The following is a 23,406-nucleotide window of genomic DNA, read 5'->3' on the forward strand; positions in this document are numbered from 1 at the left end:
ATGTTGTGTGTTTGGAGTGTGAAATGATGCTCATGACCTACACTTGAACTTACTTGTGAAGAAAGTTTTGATTGAGAGGGATGTTGGAGTGCTGATTCTTCTCTTTCTTTCAGAGTCTTATCTGATTGGCAGTTGTGAATTTCTGCTGTAGTGTTTTGTAAACTATAAGCCATAAGAATATTCTGGTATTGCACATTAGGTTTTGATGTGCTAGTTTATCATGGAGAGTACATTTACAGTGTCAGTTCTGAGGTGGTGATGTCGTGGCTGTTTTGTTAAGCTGGTGAAGACATAGCAGTGGCATACAAGCAATCTGGTCTTCCAAACAGGCAAAGATAAAACAGATTTCAGCATTCTAAACTTGGTTTGCTAGGCATTTCTGTATCTTATTATGTGGTGCCATTTCTAGATTATGTTGAATAATACTCCTACATTCTTTTTGTTAGTAGTCAGATAAGTGAGATCTTGTCCTTCCTTGGAGGCAATACATCTGTCATGAAATATATCCATTAGTAGAGCACTTTTCAGGTCTTTTAACACCTGAGCAGACAATCTTGATGAGTACAGCACTTATTTCATGTATCGGTTTTCTGCTGAAGGAGGTGTCTCAGCCTGGATGTGCTATCTGACATGGTTAAAATACCTTTCCATCTATTCCTTTAGTTCCTTGAGGACTGGCACAACACAACTAGTCTTTTTCTGGCCCTGAGCAGGCTGTAACAAATTTATTTCCCAGATATATGCCAGGAAGAAGCTGCAGAAGTTAGGTGTCACTTGCTGTTAAAGTTTGTTTTTTATTATACTGAATGTCTTCTATGCCATCCTAGCCATTCATTGATAGATTATGTTTTCAAGAATGCCAGTCGTTTTGTTTTGGGTTTGTTGTTTTGTTTTTTTTTCCTCTGGGTGTCTGATATTAAGTATTGAGGTACTTGACTTCCCTACCATCTGAATAGATGTATATATGTTTATGTGTGTGTATATATGTAACATTCAAAAAAAATTCAAACAACATTCTTAAGTTCTGAACATGGGAGAAAGGGGAACAAAGAAGCAGTAATATTAATTATGCTATTTAGAAAAAAAATTTGGGCGAAGGGTTTCATGTAAAGTCAAGTTTGATATTATACTAACATCTGTGTTAAGTCCAGTCTTAACTGATTAATTTTTCTCTGCAGATGAGATACGGTGCTATTTTGGTGAAACCATTGCTCTCTACTTTGGCTTCTTAGAGTACTTCACATTTGCTTTGATTCCAATGGCTGTCATTGGGATTCCTTATTATGTGTTTGCATGGGAAGACTATGACAAATACGTCATGTTTGCCACATTCAATCTGCTCTGGTCCACTGTGATATTGGAAGTTTGGAAGCGGATTTGTGCCATCATGACATATCGTTGGGGGACGCTGTTGATGAAACGGCAGTTTGAAGAACCAAGACCAGGCTTCCATGGTGTACTTGGTATCAATCCCATCACTGGGAGGGAGGAACCGGTGTACTCAAGTATTAAGAGACAGATACGGATTTATCTGGTGTCCTTACCATTTGTGTGCCTTTGTCTCTACTTCTCACTGTATGTGATGATGATTTACTTTGACTTGGAACAGTGGGCTCTGGATTATCATGAAGAGAATGAGTCTAACTTCAGCAGCTTGATGCTGTTTGTACCCAGTATCATTTATGCTGTTGTGATTGAAATTATGAACCGTATCTATCGGTTTGCTGCTGAATTCTTAACTTCATGGGGTAAGAAAGTTTATTCTTCTTCCTTAAAGTTAGAATTCCAGATGTTTAGAATTTGTTTCTTTGTCGACTACATTACTGTGAATCCTTGTTCAGTGGAATGCTAACAAAATTTCCTGAAGTAGATTTTTACTGTGGGGTAAAAGGGGTGGCCATTTTAACTTCTTACATTTATTTTGAGTGTTCTGATACTGCAGTTTCATGTTTGGTTTAATTTGGTCTGAGTTTAGCATGCTGTCAGAAGGGATGATCTGGTCTTCTTCCTCAGTCTCTCTCTGCCTTTGGTGCGGAAGTCCCCTTTTCCTGATTTAGCTCTTTGTTTGGCTGTATTGGCGCTAGTGCTGGCAAAAAGGATGAGGTGAGATCATGAGGATGGGATCTTGGAGATGGATGGCAGGAGGGACTGTCCTGGCAGGCTGCACCCACAACTTAGGTTTGCTAAGTATGTCTTACTTTACAGATATATCTGTGCACAGGACAGAGACAATGAGATAATGGAATAAAATCTAAAAAACACCAACTAAATGTCATATGAGAGTGTTTGTGTATGCTATATTTATAACGAAGACTGAGATTTCACATCCCTATCAAAATATTTTCCTCTGGGCACACTCAGAGGAGGAGGAATGTTATAATAGATTGCCTTTTTTTTCCCTCGTGCATGTGATTTAACAGATTGGGTCTTATGTTTTGTAACCTAACATAAGGATAGTGAAATGTTAGTGCTTATTTTGAATTTTAACACTTCTACGAACATGTGCAATGACTTTCAGACAAAGTTAATAGATGAAACTAATGAGGAGTTAACTGGTTTGTGTAGCTCAATATGACATACATTTATAGGACAGAATCCTTATTACTAAAGCTGGAGAACCAGAAGATTAACTAAGAAAGATTAAGCAAAAGGGAGATCGATGCAGAAGATGGAATAAAAAGAGGTGTTGAAAGGGGGGTTGGTTATGCATGCCAAAATGATTTGCTCAGCAAATTCAACTTGACAGCAGCAGTAGTAAAAGCAAGCAATTTCTTGATTTGTTTATCACTGTTCAAGGATTTTATTTAAATAATATCTTTTAAATTCACATCTAGGTTTCAGTTGACTGTTCTGTTTCATTTTTTTCCACTGTACTGTAAGAAAAAGCCTTTGTGCAAAGTGTCCATTTGTGTTGATCAGGTAGACTAAAATGTCTTTAACAGGTAACCCAGTTTTTTTAACCCAATTTTTTTGGTTTTAAGATGATGATTCATATTCAACAGCAACAGTTTTTATGTAACTCACTACACTGACAGCTTGTGCCTTTTCTGTGCTAACAAATGTGTTTATGCTGCCATGCTGCAAATAGGTATTTTTTTGTCATGATATATTCCAGTTAGCTTTGCGTTTGTTTTCAGCCAAAGAAAAATCAATAACTAGGCACATTTTATTAAGTGTTAAGAATGATGGATGTTTTTTGTGTTACAAAACAGCTCTTCTGAGAAAGATGTAAAAGGAAAAACCTCTGAAGTAGAAAAAAATACCAGAATTGTAGCCAAAAATATGTATGTCAATATTGTGCATCCGATCAGCTTCATAGGTTAAGCGAGGTACTGGTACAGTATAAATTCTTTTTCCCATAGAGTTTGAAGAATTATTCCCCATAAACTAATAGTTAAGTAATTTTTAGGTGGAGGAAAAAGATCTGTTTATTCTTTGTATAACAATGTCTAGCATATGATAAGTGTTTCTGCTGTTTGCTAATCAATAATTTGTTGGTATTTTAGAAAATCACAGGCTGGAATCTTCTTATCAGAATCATTTAATTCTGAAGGTCTTAGTGGTAAGTATGTAGTATAAGCAGCTTTTAAGATTATTTAGAAAGAGAACTTGTCATGTGTTTTATCAGTGCTTTGCTAGCATTACCTCACTTACCTTTTGTTCAGGGCCAAATACTAGCACAAGTGTCAGAGTAAACAGGATTTCTGTTGTGGTTGCAGTAACTGCTGGACTGTTTTAGATGCCTTCTTTTACAGCGGAGAGTTGGGTTTTTATTTGTATTGATTTGTTCTTTTATTAGAATTCTGTATATTTAAGTTTCTCTGTTAATTGATGTGGTCCTGTCTTCAACTGGGAGCTATTCCCTTCACTTTTTGCAAGACTTTATGGTAAATCACATTTTAAAAATTCATGTATTAACTTCCACCTGTACTAACATTCAGACAACTAGTCAGAGGATGCTGGAGATACATGTTCATCAATCTGTTCTATGCAGTTTATAGTATATACTGATCTATTTCCTTTGTGGCTCTGAACAAGTAGCTTGTGTGTGTGTGTGTGTATGTATATGTGTTTGGTTGCTCTTTTAGGTGTATATCCAGATGCAACACTGTACTTAAGCGACAATTCTAAGCAACTCTACTCTAAAATCTTGAATTACTGTATAAGATATTCAGTAAAAGCAGTTGTAAAGATTGGCTGGTTTTGCGACTTAATCTTATGTTTCCTTTTTGAAAAGATCATTTAAGTCTCTTCTAGAGTTCCTTTTTTTTCTCTGCATGCTTTTTAAAAAAAATCTGCTTGTTATCCCTTTGTTACTGGTAACCTTTCGAGCTGAAACTCTTGTATGTATCCTTTATAGCTTTGTCTCTGCCTTTCTCAAAAAATAGCACCATCTCTGTTTTCCCCATAGGAAATTTACTTAAAGTAATTAAAAAAAAAAAAAGAAATGTCAAGTGTAAGTTCCCCCCCAGCTTTCACTTTCACCCTGTGAGTGGCTCTCTGCGTTCCCAATATTATCTATGTTGCTCCAAAAAAGGAGCTCCAGCACTGATGGGAAGTAGGAAACTTCAGAGGTTATGATTTTTCAGGTATAATACTGTGATTATGTCTCATTTTAGAAGTAGGGAATATTTCTCTTTGTCATAAAACCTCTTGAAGTGATTAAACATAATTCTTAACTAACATATATTGAGAAAACAGTTGTATGTATTGAGATTTGTGTTGGATGACATGTATTTTGATAAAGTATTCATTTGAAAAAATAATTTCCCTAAATTAAGATCAATATGTCCCTTCAATTGCGTTACCTATGGGAAGACTGCCAAGAAGAGAAAATTAAGTAGAAAGTGACGTGCTTTTATTGTCTAAATTTCATAAATGAATTGTAGTTTTCTTTGTATACCCTGCTTTAGGAAAGCATTAAACTTGTCAAATGAAAATCTGAATGAGACCCATATTGAAAACAGGGTTTTTCTGACCTAAGTTTCAAAAATGGTAAAGAAAATCTTAATGAATAGTTTACATCTGTATGGAAGCTATTTAGTCAAGGTAACTTAAATTAGATGATATTTTGCATTTGAACTTTTGCCTGAGTATTAATAACAAATACTTCTATTTGCAGTTCAACTTCTTAAACTGTTTTGCATCTCTCTTCTACATTGCCTTTGTGCTGTTTGATATGAAGCTTTTGAGGCAGGTGAGTTCCAAGAATATCTTAAAAATGTTGAAGAATCTAGGAAAATAAAGGGTTGGTTGAAACAGGACTTTAGTTTTTAATTGTTTTTCTATAATATTTAGTTGACAGTAAATATATTTCATATATATTTTCTTAGAAATCCAGCTTCCATATTTCAGTTCCTCTAGCACAGTTGCAGAATCATAAGAGTGAAGCAATTCTGTCCCTCCATATAAATGAGGAACTGTTTTTCAAATAAATTGATTATTCCCTCACACAGATGGGGCTGGAGAATTTTAATTTCCTCCTTCTTTTCCTTTATGTTAGAAAATGGTTTTCTCTGTAGTATTCTTAATGAGAGACTCTTGAGGATAGGAGTATGATTAAGTTTACAACTACAATGAGGAGCTGAGAATAAATAAAAGGAAAAATAATTCCAAAAATTGTAGTTGGTATTTTAAATTGGCTTTCTGTTGTTAACATCTTTCATACTCAAATGCATGAAAATTGTGTATAAGGAAAATATAGTGAACAACCCAACAAGAACTTCAACTCAAGATCTCTGTTCCTCCCTAGCGAAACACTTGAGATATCTATACCAAGACATGACATTTGTGGCATTTCCTATACTTTAAGGTAAAAAGCAAGAAGAAAAAAAATAGGAAAAAGTGAATTGTTTAGCTCTGTGATTGGACTTGGCACATGTTAAGTGTGTGTCTTTACCCTTCATTGTATACTGTCTTCAAGATACATTCAGATCCACAATATGTTTAGACATCTGAGTTCTATTTTGTCCTTTTCAGCACGTAGCAAAGAATGGGAACTAGACCACCTATACCTTCCATATGCTATTGCTAGTTTTGTTAGGCTGGCCTTCTTTTGTCCCAGTATAACAACTTACAGTGTTACTAGAACACAGAAAATTGGGAATTATCATTGGTTTATCACAGTTTTATTAATTTTTCTTTCTTTACATTTAAGAGCTTGGCCACTTTGCTGATAACTTCGCAGATCCTTAACCAGTTTGCAGAATCCTTGCTTCCTTACTGGCTCCAAAAGAGACATAAGAAGAAGATGAAGAAACGCATGAGTTCTCTGAAAACGGATACAGACCTGACATTAGTCGAACAAATCAACTTGGAGAAAGAAATGGGCACTTATTTTGTACGTTTTACTACTGTAAAAAGAGTTCAAAGTTTTCTAGGCTGTAGTTGACAGAGACATCAGCCATTGCAACCTAAGATTTCTGGCTGCCTGGCCTGGCAGTTTATTTCCAGCTTCATCAATTTTAGCTGTTAGTCTTGTTTATACAGCTATGTGGTGCAGTGGATCAAGAAACTGATACAGTGCAGGGTCCAGTTACACCAGAACAAAGGGGTAGGAATGAAAACTGAATCTGGAGCTATCTTACCCTGTATCACTGGAAGAAGTATTTGTGTAATATGCCCTTAATCTCCAAGGGTAGCCTGGCAGCTAACAGGATGGGTAGCCTGGCATAGGAAAGGGGAAGGCTGTTTCTGTTTTAGTTTGGTTTTGCAGCAATGCTGGTTTAAACTGTTAGTTAAGCTGTAGTCTGAGAGAATGTGCTCATCTGGCTGGGGCCAGAGATGGAGAGGGTGGAAGAGACCAACTCTTCAAACTAATACTATTGCTGGAATCTTTTGCCTCTTGAAACTACAGCTTTGGCATTTGCTGTCTTCCTAGTTCTGTTCCTGACCACCTCCTACCCAGTACAATTTTTAATTGTATTTAACAGGCTTTGTGCAGTTAATTACTTGCAGTTCTAAAGGAATTGACAAAGTAGACATCAGTGTGTATGCTAAGGCCTTACAGACTGGCTGACAACTTGCTTGATCAGATGCTGCAAGTGTAGTCATAAGAGTGTTAATACTGTATGATTTATACTTTTACAGAATAAGAATTATATGTAGATAGTGTATCTTTTAGGTAAAAGGTAGAGAATAGCAGTTAGAAATTTGATATTAATACTGTATCAGATTGCTCTCTTCCTGCATAAAGTGCTGTGAAATAAGAAGAGGCAAAAGAAATACTACCTTTGCAATTGAAAAACTATATAAATGTTAATGCTTGCGTTCTTTTGGGAAGGTTGGTATTTCCCACATTTTATATGAAGGGAGATAGATTTAGAGAACATTTTTCTTTTACAATGGTGGTCACAGCAGAAATCACCAAGTTAGTGTCTGAACTGGTAAATCAGCACAGTCTACTGCTGTGTCTGCAGATAGGCCAGCACTGCTCCAAAAGCTGTGTATCGACATCAGCCGTTGATACGCCTGACCGAATAAGCTCTACTTCTTAGACCTGAGCTGACTTCTGATTCTCAGCTGGCACATACAAAGCCAGTGTGGTGTCTCTGAGTCACGTTGCCCGGTGCTGCTTGTTCAGGGTGGGATCAAATGTATCTGCACCTGTTGTACCATTCTGCCCTGAATAATTTTCCACGGAGACCCAACAGGTCAATTGTAGAGTTCTGACTTTTCCTAGGAGGTGTCCACTGCTGGCCTCAGTTTCAGTTCAAGGTACTATGTACTCAAGGCCTTAATTTTATTTTCAGTCTAGAGATTTTAATTGTGCTGTGTTTGTGAATACATGGTATCAGACCACTGATTCGTTAGCAAGCGGTGAGCTGTCAGCAGGCAAGAGTATTTCTAAAATTAAATCTGTCACAAGGGGGAAGCATTTGACTATGTTTAGTAACTGAAGAGTTTAGCAGCAGTCTTGACAGAATTCTGTTTCGGGTGCTTCTCTTTTGTTTTCCTTCCTTCACTTTGTAACATTTGTTTGTTTGTCGTCTTTCTCTCTCACTTTTCAAGTCTCCATCCCTTAACCCAGTTTAAGATTAAAAACATGCTGAATTTTTAAAAAAAATTTCTACTTCTGTCCGCTAGTTCATTTTCTTCCTGAATTTGTTGATTCTATTTTCTTGATGCTGTAGTTCATTTGCTGACTTTAAAGTTTCTTTAACATTGTATCAGACTCTTATTTTCCCGCACAAATTGTCATGAATTGACTAGGAGAAAAATATATACTCCTTTTCTTTTCATACTCTGCTGTTCTAAAAGTCAATAGGTACTGGACAAGGAAATGAGAAGAAAGGAGTGAGGAAGCAGTGGGAATACTGTGCAGTTACCAGAAGGAGTAGCACAAAGGGAAGTGCTGCTCCCTGTCTGCAGCAATTGTTTGAGAAAGTGATAGCAGGGACAGATGATGTGACTGCCACTCCAGTGAATGATCCTGCAAAAACGTCCCTAAGGAAGACATTACCAAAATTCAGAGTTTGTAGAAAATGTTTCTGTGGAAAAATTTCAATGGTTTTAAAAGTTAGGTAGCTCCTCATGGCCTGGCCTTTAGATCAGTTTGTCAGACTGTGCAACTTGAAAATAAGCTCAAGTGAAAAATGTGGGTAATTATCACCCCATGCTGATTTCTGAGCTTGCAGGCTTCTACTGCCTCTCTCTGTTTGATAGAAAAAAAAAAAAAAAAGGCCCTAGGTGCTGGAGAGGGCAGTCAATTTAACAACTATAATCAGCAAAAAAGATTAGAGAACCATGTGGCTGATGCATGGAGCCAAAACCAATTTTATGTGGCTTCTGTAATAATCTCTGTTATTGTCGTCTTTTATTATTTCATTTTTGAGAGACAATCTGGGCAAATATAAGATAGCTAGATCCCAGTTTAACTTGGTATGTCACCATCCTTTGTTCACTAAACTCTTTTTCTTTATAAATGTTTGGTTCTTTCATAAATAATTGCTGTAATCATAGAAAACTATTATTAATGCTACAAAAGTAATATGCAAATATATATGATAACCTACGTGCAAATATTTAATCAGCATTTAAGTACGCACGTTCTTGGTTTAAAGATCAGGTGACAGATGTGTTGCAGATTTGCCAGAATGGGACTTTTTGTTTGCATTAATTGTTCCTTTCAGATGTCAGTGCTTCATTCTGTCATTTCAGCCTTCAAGTGGGCCACTAATTCTGAGTTACCCATTTTGAAATAAACAACGAGAAATAGCAGAAGAGTTGCCTGTGTACCAACCTACCTTTCTGGTTAGGTCTTTCATGGACAGTCTGAAATACTAGGACTTTTCTTGTCACAGTGCTCTTAGGAGATGTTCTGCCAGTTTAAATGCTGGGTGCCTTTTACCTGTACCCCACTGTTTCTTCTGTAACTGTTCCACAGAGATAGTCAGGAACTTGAATGGGATGAATGCATTTATACAGTTACTTCATGTAGTAATGACAGGAAGTGTGACTTGCAGAAAATGCATTAGGCAAAAGGAAGAGCCTTGGCCTCCCCTTATTAAGAAGTTTTGAGTAATTGAATAATTCCAGATTAAGTAGATGGGGTCAGTGTTTGTTGTTGGTTTCTGTCACCAGTCATTCCTAAACAGCTGATTTTAGGATGAGTAAGTGTGTTTACAGCTCTATTGTTAATTCTGTGTTTCTTCATATATTTTTATGTGGGTTAAAGTTGTTCTTATTTTTGCTGTGTTTTTCAGGGTACTTTTGATGACTACCTGGAGTTGTTCTTACAGTTTGGCTATGTGAGTCTTTTCTCGTGTGTTTATCCACTGGCAGCTGTCTTTGCAGTGTTAAACAACATCACAGAGATATATTCTGATGCCTTAAAGATGTGTAGAGTTTACAAGCGTCCGTTTGCAGAACCCACAGCAAATATTGGTGTTTGGCAGGTAATTTTTTTGTCTGTCTTTTTCTATTCACTTGTTTTGAAAGAGGTTTCAACAAATGTATCTAAACTTTGTGTTTGACCCATCAGCCACTTTAAAGTTTAGTGGGTACTTTGTTATCTTCAAGTGCCTTCAGATAGTATCTATCCAACTATATATCCAAGGTGATTTTTTTGTAGAGTTTTTGACCATGTCTTTCAGTTGCCTTTGAAAAGAAAACAAATCCTTCCTTTAGTCCTTGTATATGTCTGTATTTGTACTCTGTTGCAACTGAACAAAGCAAAGCTGCTAGATACTGCCCAGTACTTTTTACAGCCAACATATTTTAGAAATGATAACATCTGATGCAATCTCAGAAGCGTAGAACTCAGCAAGGGTTTCAAAAAAATTAGTGATAGATAAATACTTGGATTTCTAATCTGTGTCTGGCTGTGTGCCCTTGTGGTTACTGGTGCTCAAGATGACTAATTTTAAACTAACTTGGTCCTGTGAGCAGGAGCTGGACCTTTCTGCACAGCTTGAACATTGTAGTCTGTCTAAACAATTTCATGCTACTAGTACTGGGTTAAGGATTTTCTGTCCTCGTTTGTTTGCCCGTGCAGTCATGCTAGCACCAGCTAGTTTGGAGCCTGCTGAGTACACTGAGTCAGTGAGCTGATTCTGACTAAAAATAACCCTGTAAAACTTCTCCAAAACCAGAGGTTTTTATGGAAAGAAAGGCTATTAAGTTGCATCCAGAGACTAGCATTCTGTAATAGCAGTGGCCTGGTAAGGAATGTGAAGTAGGTTGGAGGAAATTTCTAGTGGGCGATCCATATTCTAGTTTTATTTAACAAGTTTTCCAATATGTAATGGAGACAAAGGGCACAATAAACAAGTGGATTGTTTCATTTGGTGGGGTTGTAAATGTCGGTACCAAATGAAACAAATGGGAGATGAGAAATGAAATCAGCAAACCTCAAATGAAACATACTCTGAAAACATGCAAAGCAAATATTCTGAGCAATGTTTGTTAGAAATGTACATAGGTATTAATGAAGTCAATTTAAGAGAATTTTAAGTCATTAAAGTGTGTAAATTATAATCTGATTATGTTTTAACATTCGTGCATTTTCTCAGTCCAAATCCATGCTGCCAACATCTTGATGGCATAGTTCCATTGACCAGTGGTGTGACCATCAGATAAGTGAGGCTGTGGTCATAAGTCTCAAGCATAGCTGCAGCTATATTAATAGCATTTGGGTTTGCTAGAATAATTTGTTTCAATCTAGGGAGTAGGCTGAAGAACCGTATGTACTAATGGTACAGTCATGTTGGAATTTTTATAGTGTAGGTTTTTAATTGTAGAAATGCGTTTGCTTTGTGAATTAACTACATTTTTAAGTTGTTATTTTTATCTGTTTCATGAGGGAAGTTAGAGCATTGGCTGAAAGATTTCTGTTAAAGGATTACTGGAATTATTTTATCAGGTGAGCTGAGTCACCAGCTTGTTGTCAAGGAGAAAGTTACTTCTGCTAATTCATTGTGACAATTACTACAATTCAATGTCAGTCTTTCTCATTCCAGAGAGGACCTTGGAATAAGTAGCCATTATATTGCAAAAGTAATTGTCCCGCTCTAGTAATATTTTCAGACCTTTTGTGGGAGCTCTGTAGGCAAGAGCTTCTTAGACTTGTGCAATTGCATGCATTTAAAGGTAAATTTTTTTCTTTCAATAAATTTCAGCTTGTATAACTGGTAGTGATTTTAAAAAGGCATTCTGAACCATTCTTATGTTTTCCTGTTACTTAACATTCAGACAAAACCTTTAAAACCAGAGTGTTCTGACTATTAGTTCCCCTAGGAATTTTGCATTTTTTCCTTTATCCTGAAAGAAATTGATGTTTGGGAGTACAACTGTAAATGAGTGCATACTCTTTTATGTGTTTAGCTTGTGAGTCCTAAAGATACCAGGGGTAAGGCTGCTTTCCTGTCTGCTTTTCTCCTTTAGGATTATTCCAAATTTTTCAGGAGGTGATCTGGCATTACCTACATCTAGTAGCATGGTCTCTGAATAACTTCTCAAGCTCTTTACAGCGCTATGGTATTGTGGAAGAATATTGTTTAACTTATTCACAGCAGACACACATACGTGCCCATGGAGAAATCAAATTAGAGAAAAATTCAGGGTTGCCGGGTGGTCTTAGTGATATTACAAACCTTGAAGTCTTGTCCTTGCCTGTTCTTAAAGCTGATGAAATCTAGACTGCTTGCCAAACAAGTTCTTCTTGTAGAATTCAAAAGACGAAGGAAAATAAAAAGTTAAAATAATGGGTCTTATGAGGGTTTAATGAAGAGAGAGGTATTGTCCAGAGTAATTTAGGGATTGGTAAATTAGAGGTATTTGTCATAACTATAAATATATATGTGTTTTATTTCAGTTGGCTTTTGAAACTATGAGTGTAATATCAGTTGTTACTAATTGCATACTGATTGGAATGTCTCCACAAGTGAATGCCCTTTTCCCAGATTCAAAAATGGACCTTATTCTGACTGTGGCATTGGTAGAGGTAAGTCTGTCTTCAAACAGTGCATGTGCAAATAACATGAAGAACAGTGGAAATGATACCAGGAAGTAGACTTCCCCCCCACATACTGAAAGGAAATCAAGATTTCCCAATCAAAGTAGTGTTTCAAAGTCTTGCTTTTTGATTTTTTTTCTTTTCTGTGTTTTCATGTACTGTGGATGTTGGCATACTTCTCCATATGTTCCCAAGAGACCATGTAGTTGTTGCTTCAACGTATTTCAGGAATTTAATAGTGCTATTTCAAGAAGCAAAATAACATAATTTTTGTGATCTGGTTATTTCTCCACTTGGTTTTTGACCCCAGCATATCTTATAAAGACCTCCTATACCTATATAATCTTTATGGATGTTTCCTGTAAGCTTATCTGAAACAAGTATGTATGGTCACTGTAAATACTAGTGATTGTAACAGCATTTGGGTTTCATCTTTTCTTAATTCTATGTAATAAGCACTTGAGTATCCTTCCTTTTCAGACAAGGAGAGATGATTATGGGCATTTTATATAATAACTGAGATTGTAGGACTTTGCCTTAACTTTCATCATTATGCTATTTTAGCCTTTCGGAACTGGATTACTTGTGGCAAAAAAGTCTGAGTTGTCTCTGTGTATTTGTTAAACTGCATTGCCTTACAGAGGTGCAGCAGGAGCATGTACTACTTTGTTGTTGTTTTTATAGGTGTGAAGCATTATGAAATGAATTAATAGCTTGCTTTGAGTTTTATTTTCCAAGCCTTGAGGTTTGCAGAGTTTAAATATGAATCGTGTCAACTGGTTTACTGAAGTTCGAGTCTACAGACAGCCTGATATATTCTGTTATGCGTGTGGGAACGTTTGCATTAACCTTAGTGAGGTATTTTAATGTAAAACTAATTTGACAATTTAAATGTAATGCTGTAGTGCATTACTAGACATCATATCCAGAGAGATTGTATACGGAAACTGTACAACTAAATGTAAGCAGTATGGATTTGTGGCAGCTTAAAGAGATGGGGCTGTTTTTGCCTTTGCTTCCTGGGTATTTATTCCTATCTTACCTGTTTTAATGTGAAGCCGGCTATGTGGTCTCTAGGCAGACGTCTGTTTCTCAGTAGGCCATAGGAGAATGCCAGTATTTTTCTCTCTAAAATGAAATTCTGCTTATATGCAATCATTTAGATGGCGGGAATTGCAGCATGGTAATGAGGCAGCTGTTGGAATTCCTTTTTAACAGTGTATCTCAAATTATCTATAATACTGCGGAAAGGGAGATTAAGAAAACAAAGGGAAGAAAGTTTGAAGAGAAAAGGTAAATTACTGCTGAGGGGAATAAAGACAAAAATGTTGCCTTATACCAAGAAGCAACTTTGGCGAAAACCACTGATCTATAATTAACTGCACTGTATGAAGAGACCGATGGAGGCTAATGCTGTATGAGCCAGAGGAGGGGAAAGGCAACCATGTGGTTAAAGAAAAGTTAAGTTTTCTCTTATTGTTGTTGTTCTTACTTTAAAAAACAACAAAAAAACCAAGGCATAATGTACTTGTCAGAAAAAGTATATTTAAAAAATAGTTTTAATCACAAGTATCCAGTATGCTGGATACTTTTAAGTATGCTGGTCTGAATATTTTTTTTTTGGCTGTTTTTGTGTTATTACAAACTATTGTCTGAGAAAACAAAGACAAAAAGTCAACATATGAATCTTTTCTAGTACTTTTCTGCAGCATTACAAGCCATGTGATTTTTGGGCTATTGTTGGTTATAAACAATTCCAAAAGTGTTCAATGTAAAATATAAAACTTTTGCAGTCTCCTGAGGGACAGTCTTTTAGTACATTTTGAACAATATTTAACAACTTCGTGGGTATGGATTTGGTGGGTTTTTTTAAAGTCAGAGAATAGCTCAGGTCATATAATCCAGCAAGAAGTTTTGTAACACAAATGATGAAGTTTCTGGAGTCCAAAAGAGTTCTCCAAAGGGAAACACACTTTGTATATGAATTTTATTTGAAAACCCATATGAAAATGAACTCAACTAACATGACTTTCACTTCCATTGAAGACAGTTTCCATTCTGTTGATAGTCAAACATATTCTCAGTTACAGAATTTCTTTTTAATCAGTAGTTATGTTTACTTATTTGAGGTTAAAACATTGATTACAAAAAGTAGAAAGAAGGGAGAATTACTAGGTGCTGTGGAACTATGAACAGCAGCAGTATGGATTTATGGCAGCTTAAAGAGATGGGGTTATTTTTGCCTTTGCTTCCTGGGTATTTATTCCTCTTACTTGTAACACTAGCACTTTCTTTTATCTGGTGCATCATGAATCAGATTAGGGAACTGATCTGGGAGAAGCTGTCTGACTCAGTTTGCTAGTGAAAGGGAGCAGGGCAGAAGCAACTGTGTGTAGAAGACACACAGTAGTGTTGTATGTTTGTGCTGGATTGAATTTGTGGGACTTCTGCACCGCTGAGTCTCTCCTGTAAGTATTACTACTTCTGCAGGAAAGATCTCTGAACTACGAGAGGAGCACAAATCTCATGTATTGGCAGTATTCTCATACACCTTTACTATATTTATTTATGATTAAACTGTGCATTTCAGTTGTAAAGAAAGAGTCAGGAACAGATTATATCACATTAAACCTCTAAGATAAACCTGGTGCATCTGAAGTACATAAGTGTCAAGGTAGGAGAAAATTCTGTTGGATGTGTCAGGGTGTTCATAGAAAAGCATTTTAGATCACCTAGTAGAGATCCAGAAGCACACGATACAGGTGAGTTATTTTACTTTCTGGGGTTTGGTACAGGTGTAGATGAGAATTTTATGGTGTGTTTATGGTATTTTGGCAGCAGCTTGGCAGGCCGTGAGAAAATGTTAAGGAACACAAGCAATTTCTTTTAGTAGGCTTTGTATGCTTTCACATGTTCAATTGATGGGGTAACCTACTTAAATCTTAGCTCTCATTAAATATATTTATCAGGTAGAAGTAATTGAGAATCCAGTTGAATGTTTATGTATCTGTTTGATGCAAAGCTAAACAGAAAAAGCACTGTTCTTACGAAAGCCAAGCATGGGTATTAGCAATGTCCTGTTTTTTTTCAAAAGAAGTTAATGCTTATTAATAATAATACTAATACTTTTCAAATGGAAACATGTTTACATGGCAACATTTGACATCACTCCGTCCAAATGTAATGAACTACTGTGTGTGATATTCTCCTAAGCATTCTATACCCAGCCCCTAGAGATTTATGCAAAACAATTAGTTTTTTTCATTAATGACACTCTTGTGCTGTCTATATTTTTGGTGGGAATACGTGTTGTATCAGCAAAGTAAATGCTGATTAAATAGAATAAAATATTAAGCATTTCAGTATAAATAATGGTAAGCATTAAAATAAGAGTATTTAGTAATAATTTTAAAGTATTAAAACAGTGCTTTTTTTTTGAACAGTTGACCTATTTTCATCAATCCAACATCTGCTTCCATGGCAACATGATTTGAACTAGGAGCAGAACCATGAAACTCCCCTCTCTTACTTATGGATGGATGCTAACTGAGTGCAGCAAGTGCAGTTTTCAGACAAAGAAGCAGGTGAATGTCCTTAAAGCAGGAAACAATAAGCCCTTATTAGCATAATTTAAAAATAGTTATATCCAATAGTGTGTTTAGTTTTCCAGGCTTTACCATAGACACATACTTCTGGTATGAAGTACAGGTGCAAAGTAAGACATTCCAAGCAAGCGTCTGTGCTCATGTGAAACTGTTCCCGGTCACCTCTGACTTTGCACTGGTTTGGGGGGGGAAAAAAAAAGGAAATTACTCTGAGGAACTTTGGTGAATAGTTGGAGGAGTGTGTTAAAGTACACACTATTACAAGATGTAATCTTAATTCTGCAGTGCTTTCTTATTTTTCTTTAAAAACTATTGATAAAGAGTTTTGTTCCTGAAAACTCTTTCTTTTTAATGTAGACTCTCATAACTTCAAAGAATGCTAACTAAATCAGGACTACTCTGAAAGTTGAGTCCAAGAAATCAGTTGTATGTACAAGTCTTAGTGATTTTGTATTTTTTTTTAAACAGTACATCTATAGGGGTGTTTTGAAGCAATGGCTGTAAAGTACAGCGTAACATGAAAGTATCCTAATCTCCAAAAGTAACTCGTTGTGTATTCAGCACTCAAGTGTAGTAAACTAACGGAGAGCATTTATGCAGAGGTGCACATAGCCTGGATGTTCTACATCACATAGAGGCATTTGGGCATTAGCTTGTGTCGTGGTTTAACCCCAACTGGCAACTAAGCACTATGCAGCCGCTCACTCACTCTTCCTTCCTTCATACCTCACTCCCCACAATGGGATGGGGAGGAGAATTGAAAAGGAATAAGTAAAGCCTATGGGTTGAGATAAGAACAGTTTACTAATTAAAATATAATAATAATAGTAATAATAACAACTGTAATGAAAAGACAAAAAGAGAGTGAAATAATACCCAAGAAAGACAAGTGATGCACACTGCAGTTGCTAACCACCCACTGACTGATGCTCAGCCAGTCTCTGAGCAACAACCTGCTCCTCCTGCTCCCAGTTTATATACTGGGCATGATGTCATATGGGATGGAACATTCCTTTGGCCACTTTGGGTCAACTGTCCTGGCTGTGTCCCCTCCCATCTTCTTGTGTACCTGCAGCCTGCTTGCTGGTAGGGTGTGAGAAGCTGAAAAATTCTTGACTTAGTTGTTGCTAAGTAGTGTTTATACTAAAAATATCAGTGTGTTATCAACATTATTCTCATACTAAATCCAAAACACAACACTATACCAGCTACTAGGAAGAAAATTGACTCTGTGCCAGCCAAAACTAGGACAAATTCAAAATACTAAGTAATAATGGAGAGCCCTCTTGATAGCCATAGTGTAAAATCTGACCTTACAGTCTACAAATACAATTTTGGGAAGAATGTAATCACCTTTGGTATAGATGAAATGAGGACCTTAGTGTAAGGGCAGTACTAGCATTTTTGTAGTAAATATAGCAAAATAACAATTGAGCCATGTGGATTTGATTTCATGGAGTCCTCAAAAGGATTTGAAATAGATCTTTATGAGCTTCATAAGAAAATATTTAAAAGTCAGCTCTGTAAGAGGTATGGAGTGGAATAAGGGAAGTAACCATTTCTTAAGATTTGTTTTTTCTGGTTGAGGAGGAACTGACAGTCTATCAAAGGCTGGAAAGCAGGGATCATAGCTTGTTAATAAAGCTGAAAAGTTGGTGTTATGTTTAAAAGTGTTAGCTGATCCAAAATCAGAGTGGTTGAGAGTTGCCTAGTACATCTGCTTCTCTCTAGAGTTCCATTTTATTAAGTGTATTTCTTCATCAAAGGTCTCCTCGTGTACAGTAGAAGCTCTTTGAGCTTCTGCTGAGCACTCTTAATGTAGTAGCCCCAACACTTAGCTCAGAAGTGAACTTGACAGTTTTTTCTGAAATGATGTGCTGAAGAAACTGGGAAACACTACCAGAGTTGAGCAGTTTGGGTTCTAGTAGATGAGAAGGTATATTTATCGTCTAGTTCTAGGCATCATCATACTTCGCTTCCTAGAGAAAAATGAGTAAGATTTCTAGCTAGATGTTGGTAAACATTGCATCCTGAGTGCAGTGGAAGATCTTTTGAATTCACTTCCTGGGCAAAAGCAATTTTAGGTGGCTTGTTAGGTCAAAATTAAAGTCTTTTCCCTTTATTTTCTTTAAAAAACCCCCTTAAATGTTTTGCAACAGATTTCAGTGCTATCTGTTTTTTCCTGATAAAGCTGTTTTTTAAATTTTTTTTAATAAACAGTAATAGTTGGCTTATTTCTTATCAATAATGTACATGAATCCATTCTGGCAGAGTAGAGGTGAGACATGGTTCTGCATGGTACAGTGTTCTGTATGTGTGGAGCAAACAGCTTTATTAGCATAGAATTCAGGAGTTTGTGGTTTAGCAGATACATGAAGTACAATTACGTACTTACATTAAAGAAACTGGAAAATTGCACAAAAATAGGCTGCATCAGCATGCACACATATAAATCCATTGACACTAATGGAGTTATAACAGTGCAAAGTTGAAGCAAAACAGTTGTGCATAAAGCAATATTTTGCTAAATTACTTCTGTGGTTTTGACAGTTATTAATTTAAAATACAGTAGCTGCGGAGTTTCACATTCAGAATCGGAGAGAAGTCTAGGTTGCAAGGGACCCCTGAAGTTTATTTGGTCCAACCTTCTGCTCAAAGTAGGACCCTAGATTAGGTTGTCCATGTCCTTGTCAAGCTAAACAAAGACTTGAATACTTCCAGCAAGGGAAAGTTCACTGCTGCTCTGGGCAACCTACTCCATTGTTGAATTGTTCTTATGGCAAGAAAAAATTTCCCTGAAGGAACTTGTGGCTGATGACCTCTTGTCCTTTCACTGTGCATCCTTGTGAGAAGGGCATCTCCGTCTTCTCTGACACTACCCGTTAGGCATTGGAAGACTGTGATTAGATCCTCCCCACCTTCCAGAGCTGCTTTCTAAGTAGAGCAAACCCAGTTCCTTCAGCCTTTCTTCATATATCAGGTTCTTCAACCCTGTAGTCTCAGTGGCCCTCCAACAGGCCCCTTCCAAGTTTTCAATGTCTGTTTTACAAGTTGACAGTGCCACTTTTAAAGAAACAAGGAGTGCTTTTCATGTGGATTTACCACCTTATATCTTTCTGCTAGTTGCAGTGTGTATTCTTTCTTTGTCCTCAGTCTATTTGCTCTTTAATCAGAGAAAGTAATCTCTGGGAGCAGTTGTGCAACTCTTAACTTTCTTACTACTGAAATTTTTTGGCAACAGTCTCCAAGTATCTGTCTTTCCATATGCTAACTCTTTCCTGTGGCAGAGTGTTTTTTCCATACTAATATGCCTACTTATATGCATGCATGTATACTACATGAAGGTGTTTCATTTATAACCTGAGTAGTTTGCCAGTTTTCAGGTATAAATGTAAGGAGTAGTATTTACTGGTAAATATTTGATGTGTGGTTTAAATTTCTGTCTAATAGGTAAATATACAGGAAAAAATAATAGATTATTTAGCTATAATGAATAAGTATTGATTAGGAATTTATACATAAGGCTCTTTTTCTGAAACGTTTCATGATAATCAGGTACAAACTTTCTGACAGCCTTACAGCTCTTTTTTGAGAAAAAACTTAGGAAGCTTATTCATCAGGTGTTTTATTTTAGTGAAGCAGGTATCCTAACCAATACCTATCTGTGCTTGCACTTGTAATGAAAATAGGAAAATGCAGAAAGATAAATGGAAAAATGCACTTTGTGTAATCATTTGGTTCATTGATGTATACATACATAAAATAAGTCTGCAGCATTACTAATTCTGAATGTTAAAAAAGGTTAATCCAAGCTACCAGTGATTTCATTTAACATATAGTTCCTGTTCAAGCATACCTCTACCTCAGCTGTGAACATATATGTAATATATATACATAAGAAATAATATCTAAAAGTCTTCCTTTAAAAAATCTGTTGTCTATTTTCGTTTTTAATATTGTACAAAGTAGTAATTTCATTTTTCTATTCTATGCTAGACAGGTAAGCCATTGCAGTTTGGTTTATTCCTAGAATTGCAATTGTGAGCCACAAAAATAATTTGATTTTTTAATTTCAGGCTGCAACCCTGGCAGAAATTACCAGAATATGCTGAATTTTGTTTGTATAACACTTAGTAGAAGTTTCTAAAGGTTACTGTAGTATAAAGACTTAACATAAGTTTACTGATTCTTTAGTTTACTGTTTGATGTTTTAAGAATAAAAATGAACTCAAATTTTTATACGCATTGTACTTCACAAAGGATTTTTGAAATTGTAGGTTGTTTGAACATATACCTGTTATTCTTCTGAGTAACAGGAGAACAGATTGTTCTCAGGGTTGGTTTTTTTTTCTCACCACGGTGAGAATTTTAACCTTTCAGATGGGGGGAGGATTTATGGATTTGTCTGTGTAAAATTTTATAAATGCTTGGTGCTGAACCAGACTGGGGGCCATGTCAATGAGGATTAAAAAAAAAAAGACAGTTTTGCTGGTTGTACATTAATACAGTTTATGTTTATTTCCAAAATGAAAATTTATCACAGATCTTTTTTTGCCATCTACTGGTTCTTTTGAGATATTCATTCTGATTTAGTGTAGAATCTTGCTCACTTTGAATAGTAAAGATTAATGACAAAAGCTTGTCAGAATGAAACCAAACATTAAAAAATTCAAAGATCTAAGTAAGTTTGTAGTTGCTGGTTGTATTCTGTAGCTTTCTGCTAGCATAGAAATGAAAATGCATATTAACATCTGTCTATTCTTGAATAGTCCAATGTTTTTTTTAAAGTCTCAGAACTTAATACAGTATTTGTGTTTTCCTATATGAGTCACTTTAATTTGTTTGTCCTTACTGTCTGTTCTCAAACCGTTTTTCTGGTTCTCAATTTGCTATGTTGAAAATGGAAAAAATAATCACACAGGTGAATGAATTTTGCTGTTAAAACTGTGTACAAATGCTGAAATGTGTTAATATGGGTATGTGTAGGACAGCAAGAAATCACTGTATTGCATCAGCTTTTTCAACTCTGATATCTGAAATGTGTTGATATATTTTGCTGTTATGTCTATCCCAACTGAAGCATTGTATTTTGACAGTAATTTTCATTCCTCACTTTAGAGTGATGCAATTCAGAATGTGATTTTTATCTTTAAATAAATACAAGTCTTGGTTGTAAAGGTCAGATTTGGTATATGAAATACAGTTTTACTTTTTTTTTTTTTAAATAGGATTTTTTGATTCAGTTGAACTAGAAGTATGTGCAAAGGAATGGCTGAGCTAGGTCAGATCATGGGTCTGTCTAGGCCAGAATCCTTCCTGCAGCAGAGGCCAAGGGAAGAGTATATTAGTATACCTGACTATGTAGTCATGCTTCCTCCAAATTAATTCCCAGGATCTGGTGATTCGCAGTGTAAACGTTTTCAATTAATTGTCTTACTACTCAAAATGAGCTGGCCAGAGCTGCATATGAAAGTGTGCAGTGCTTTTATACAATGACATACCACTTTTTCAAAATAACTTGTATTATTTTATAGTAAAGATCTAGTTAGGCAATTAGTGTTAATATACTCAATAAGGAATCGTTGTGTGTATTAGTTCTACCCTGGATTTTTCTAGCTTTTCTTTGTTTTATTTTCAGTTGTCTTTTCTGTGTAAGAAAGACCTTTAATTCTAAATTGGATGCTGCCAGTGTGGGTGTGACATTATAGTGGAGGTTAAGAAGTTGGTGGTACAGGAAGACCTCTCATTGGGAAGGAAAACCTGTGAAGTGTCTTTGGAGAAACAATGACAGCAAAAAGGGAATACTGTCATCTTGCCATCAGCCAAGTGGTGATAGGAACGGGGAGCTACAAAGGTATCAGGTGATACTTAGCTGAAAGACTTGAACTTTCAAGAAGGATCATGGCAGAGCTTTAGCTCGTGTTGAAGTCTGTTCAGTGAGAGGCAGAAAGGGGTGTGTCTTCTGGGATTGTGCCGTTCCTCACGAATTCAACATTATCTGGTAGATACTACTGTATTTTTAAACCATGTGTATACTAGTAAGGTTGGATGGGGGAGATACCTTAGGAATTCTTCCTGAAAGAGAGTGTATTTCTTAACTATGCAACTAAGTGCTTCAGAAGTATCAACCTGGAAAAACAGGAGAAGACTAAAAATATTTTTTTGTGTGTGTTTGGGATTGTGCAAGGCTTACAAAATGACAAGACTTCAGAAGGGAAGATGAAGAGAGAACAGATCTTTGGAGACAATTACAAGATATTTTAAAGAACTTTGTAAGAATCAGACTTTCAGATCTCTCTAAAACCCACTTAGCTTAAATACTTGTTTTAATGTATAAATATGGTATTTCCAACTCAAGCCTGATCAGGATGTACAGCTTCCTTGCTTGCAGTTGGAAGCTGAATGGCCAGACAAAAGCCAAATTAATGCCTATTAATAGTCATTGTTCACCTTCTAGTTGACTAAGATTAGTAACTGCTTAATGACAAGATAGGGTATGAACATTCAAAGCCTCCTGGCTTCACAACTGTTCCAAGGTTGGCTTAGCATTTCATGGAACTGAATTGTTTTGTTTTGTAAATAACATATTAGTTTATTCTGTTAAATTATTAGTTTTTTGCAAATGTGGTATTGATAGCTGCCAGTACAAGCTTGAATAATGGCATTTCCTAGAGAATAGGTAGAGGATTCAAATACCATATTTCCATATATCTCTGCAGTTTGCAGTAGCATTTCTGTGTATCATTCTTACTAGAAGCCTTTCTTCTCAGGGACTGTGATGTTCTTCTTGTCTGCAAAACTTTATATAACTTCTTTGTTTAAGGTGGTATATTTTGGTTGGTTTTTAAACTGTCTATAGCACTGGAGGATAAGTCCAATTCATCATTTGTATCCTCATGACTGAAAGTGAAAATGGCTCTGAGCAGGTAAGGGAATCCAAAGGTAGAAAATGTGGGGTTTCCAGCTGCAGCTGGGTAAAAGATGGAGAACAGGAGGTCAAAAACTAGCTAAATTTGTTGCTATATTTTTTCCTCTCCTGACCCTCTATAGGAAAAGTTTGAAAGCATCGTTTACTTCTTAAAATCTGGGTTTATAAAAAAAAACCACCAAACACCTTTGTTTTTTGTTTGCTTGCTTTGTTTTGTTTTTTTGTTTTTAAGTGTTGAGAACCACCTGGCACACTTAAATGAAAACTGACTTTGGAACTTAAGTTGTGCACGAAAATGCAGTACTGGACTGAAAGACTGTAGTGTAATTTTTTTTTAATAATCTCTGTGAAAACATTAAATACAGGCTGAAGATGGTCATGAGTCATGCTGTAAAGTAAATGTCAAAAGAAGTGGGGCT

The 23,406-nt window shown here is 36.1% G+C and overlaps 1 protein-coding gene across 4 annotated transcripts in view; it reads left to right on the forward strand.

Moving 5' to 3' along the window:
* ANO10 (anoctamin 10) overlaps positions 1 to 23,406 on the forward strand; it is a 120,262-nt gene that overhangs the window by 9,761 nt on the left and 87,095 nt on the right. For 3 of the 4 annotated variants that reach the window (XM_074898106.1, XM_074898108.1, XM_074898107.1), the window contains 6 exons: positions 1,179 to 1,748; positions 3,507 to 3,562; positions 5,123 to 5,197; positions 6,158 to 6,340; positions 9,705 to 9,896; positions 12,314 to 12,442. In XM_074898106.1, coding sequence (XP_074754207.1) covers positions 1,179 to 1,748; positions 3,507 to 3,562; positions 5,123 to 5,197; positions 6,158 to 6,340; positions 9,705 to 9,896; positions 12,314 to 12,442 — 1,205 coding nt within the window. Of the gene's footprint in view, positions 1 to 1,178; positions 1,749 to 3,506; positions 3,563 to 5,122; positions 5,198 to 6,157; positions 6,341 to 9,704; positions 9,897 to 12,313; positions 12,443 to 15,897; positions 16,039 to 23,406 lie in introns of all 4 variants that reach the window. The other variant, XR_012633065.1, reaches the window with a different exon arrangement.

Source organism: Athene noctua, chromosome 2, assembly GCF_965140245.1.
Source record: "Athene noctua chromosome 2, bAthNoc1.hap1.1, whole genome shotgun sequence".
In the NCBI taxonomy this organism is placed as follows: Eukaryota; Metazoa; Chordata; class Aves; order Strigiformes; family Strigidae; genus Athene; species Athene noctua.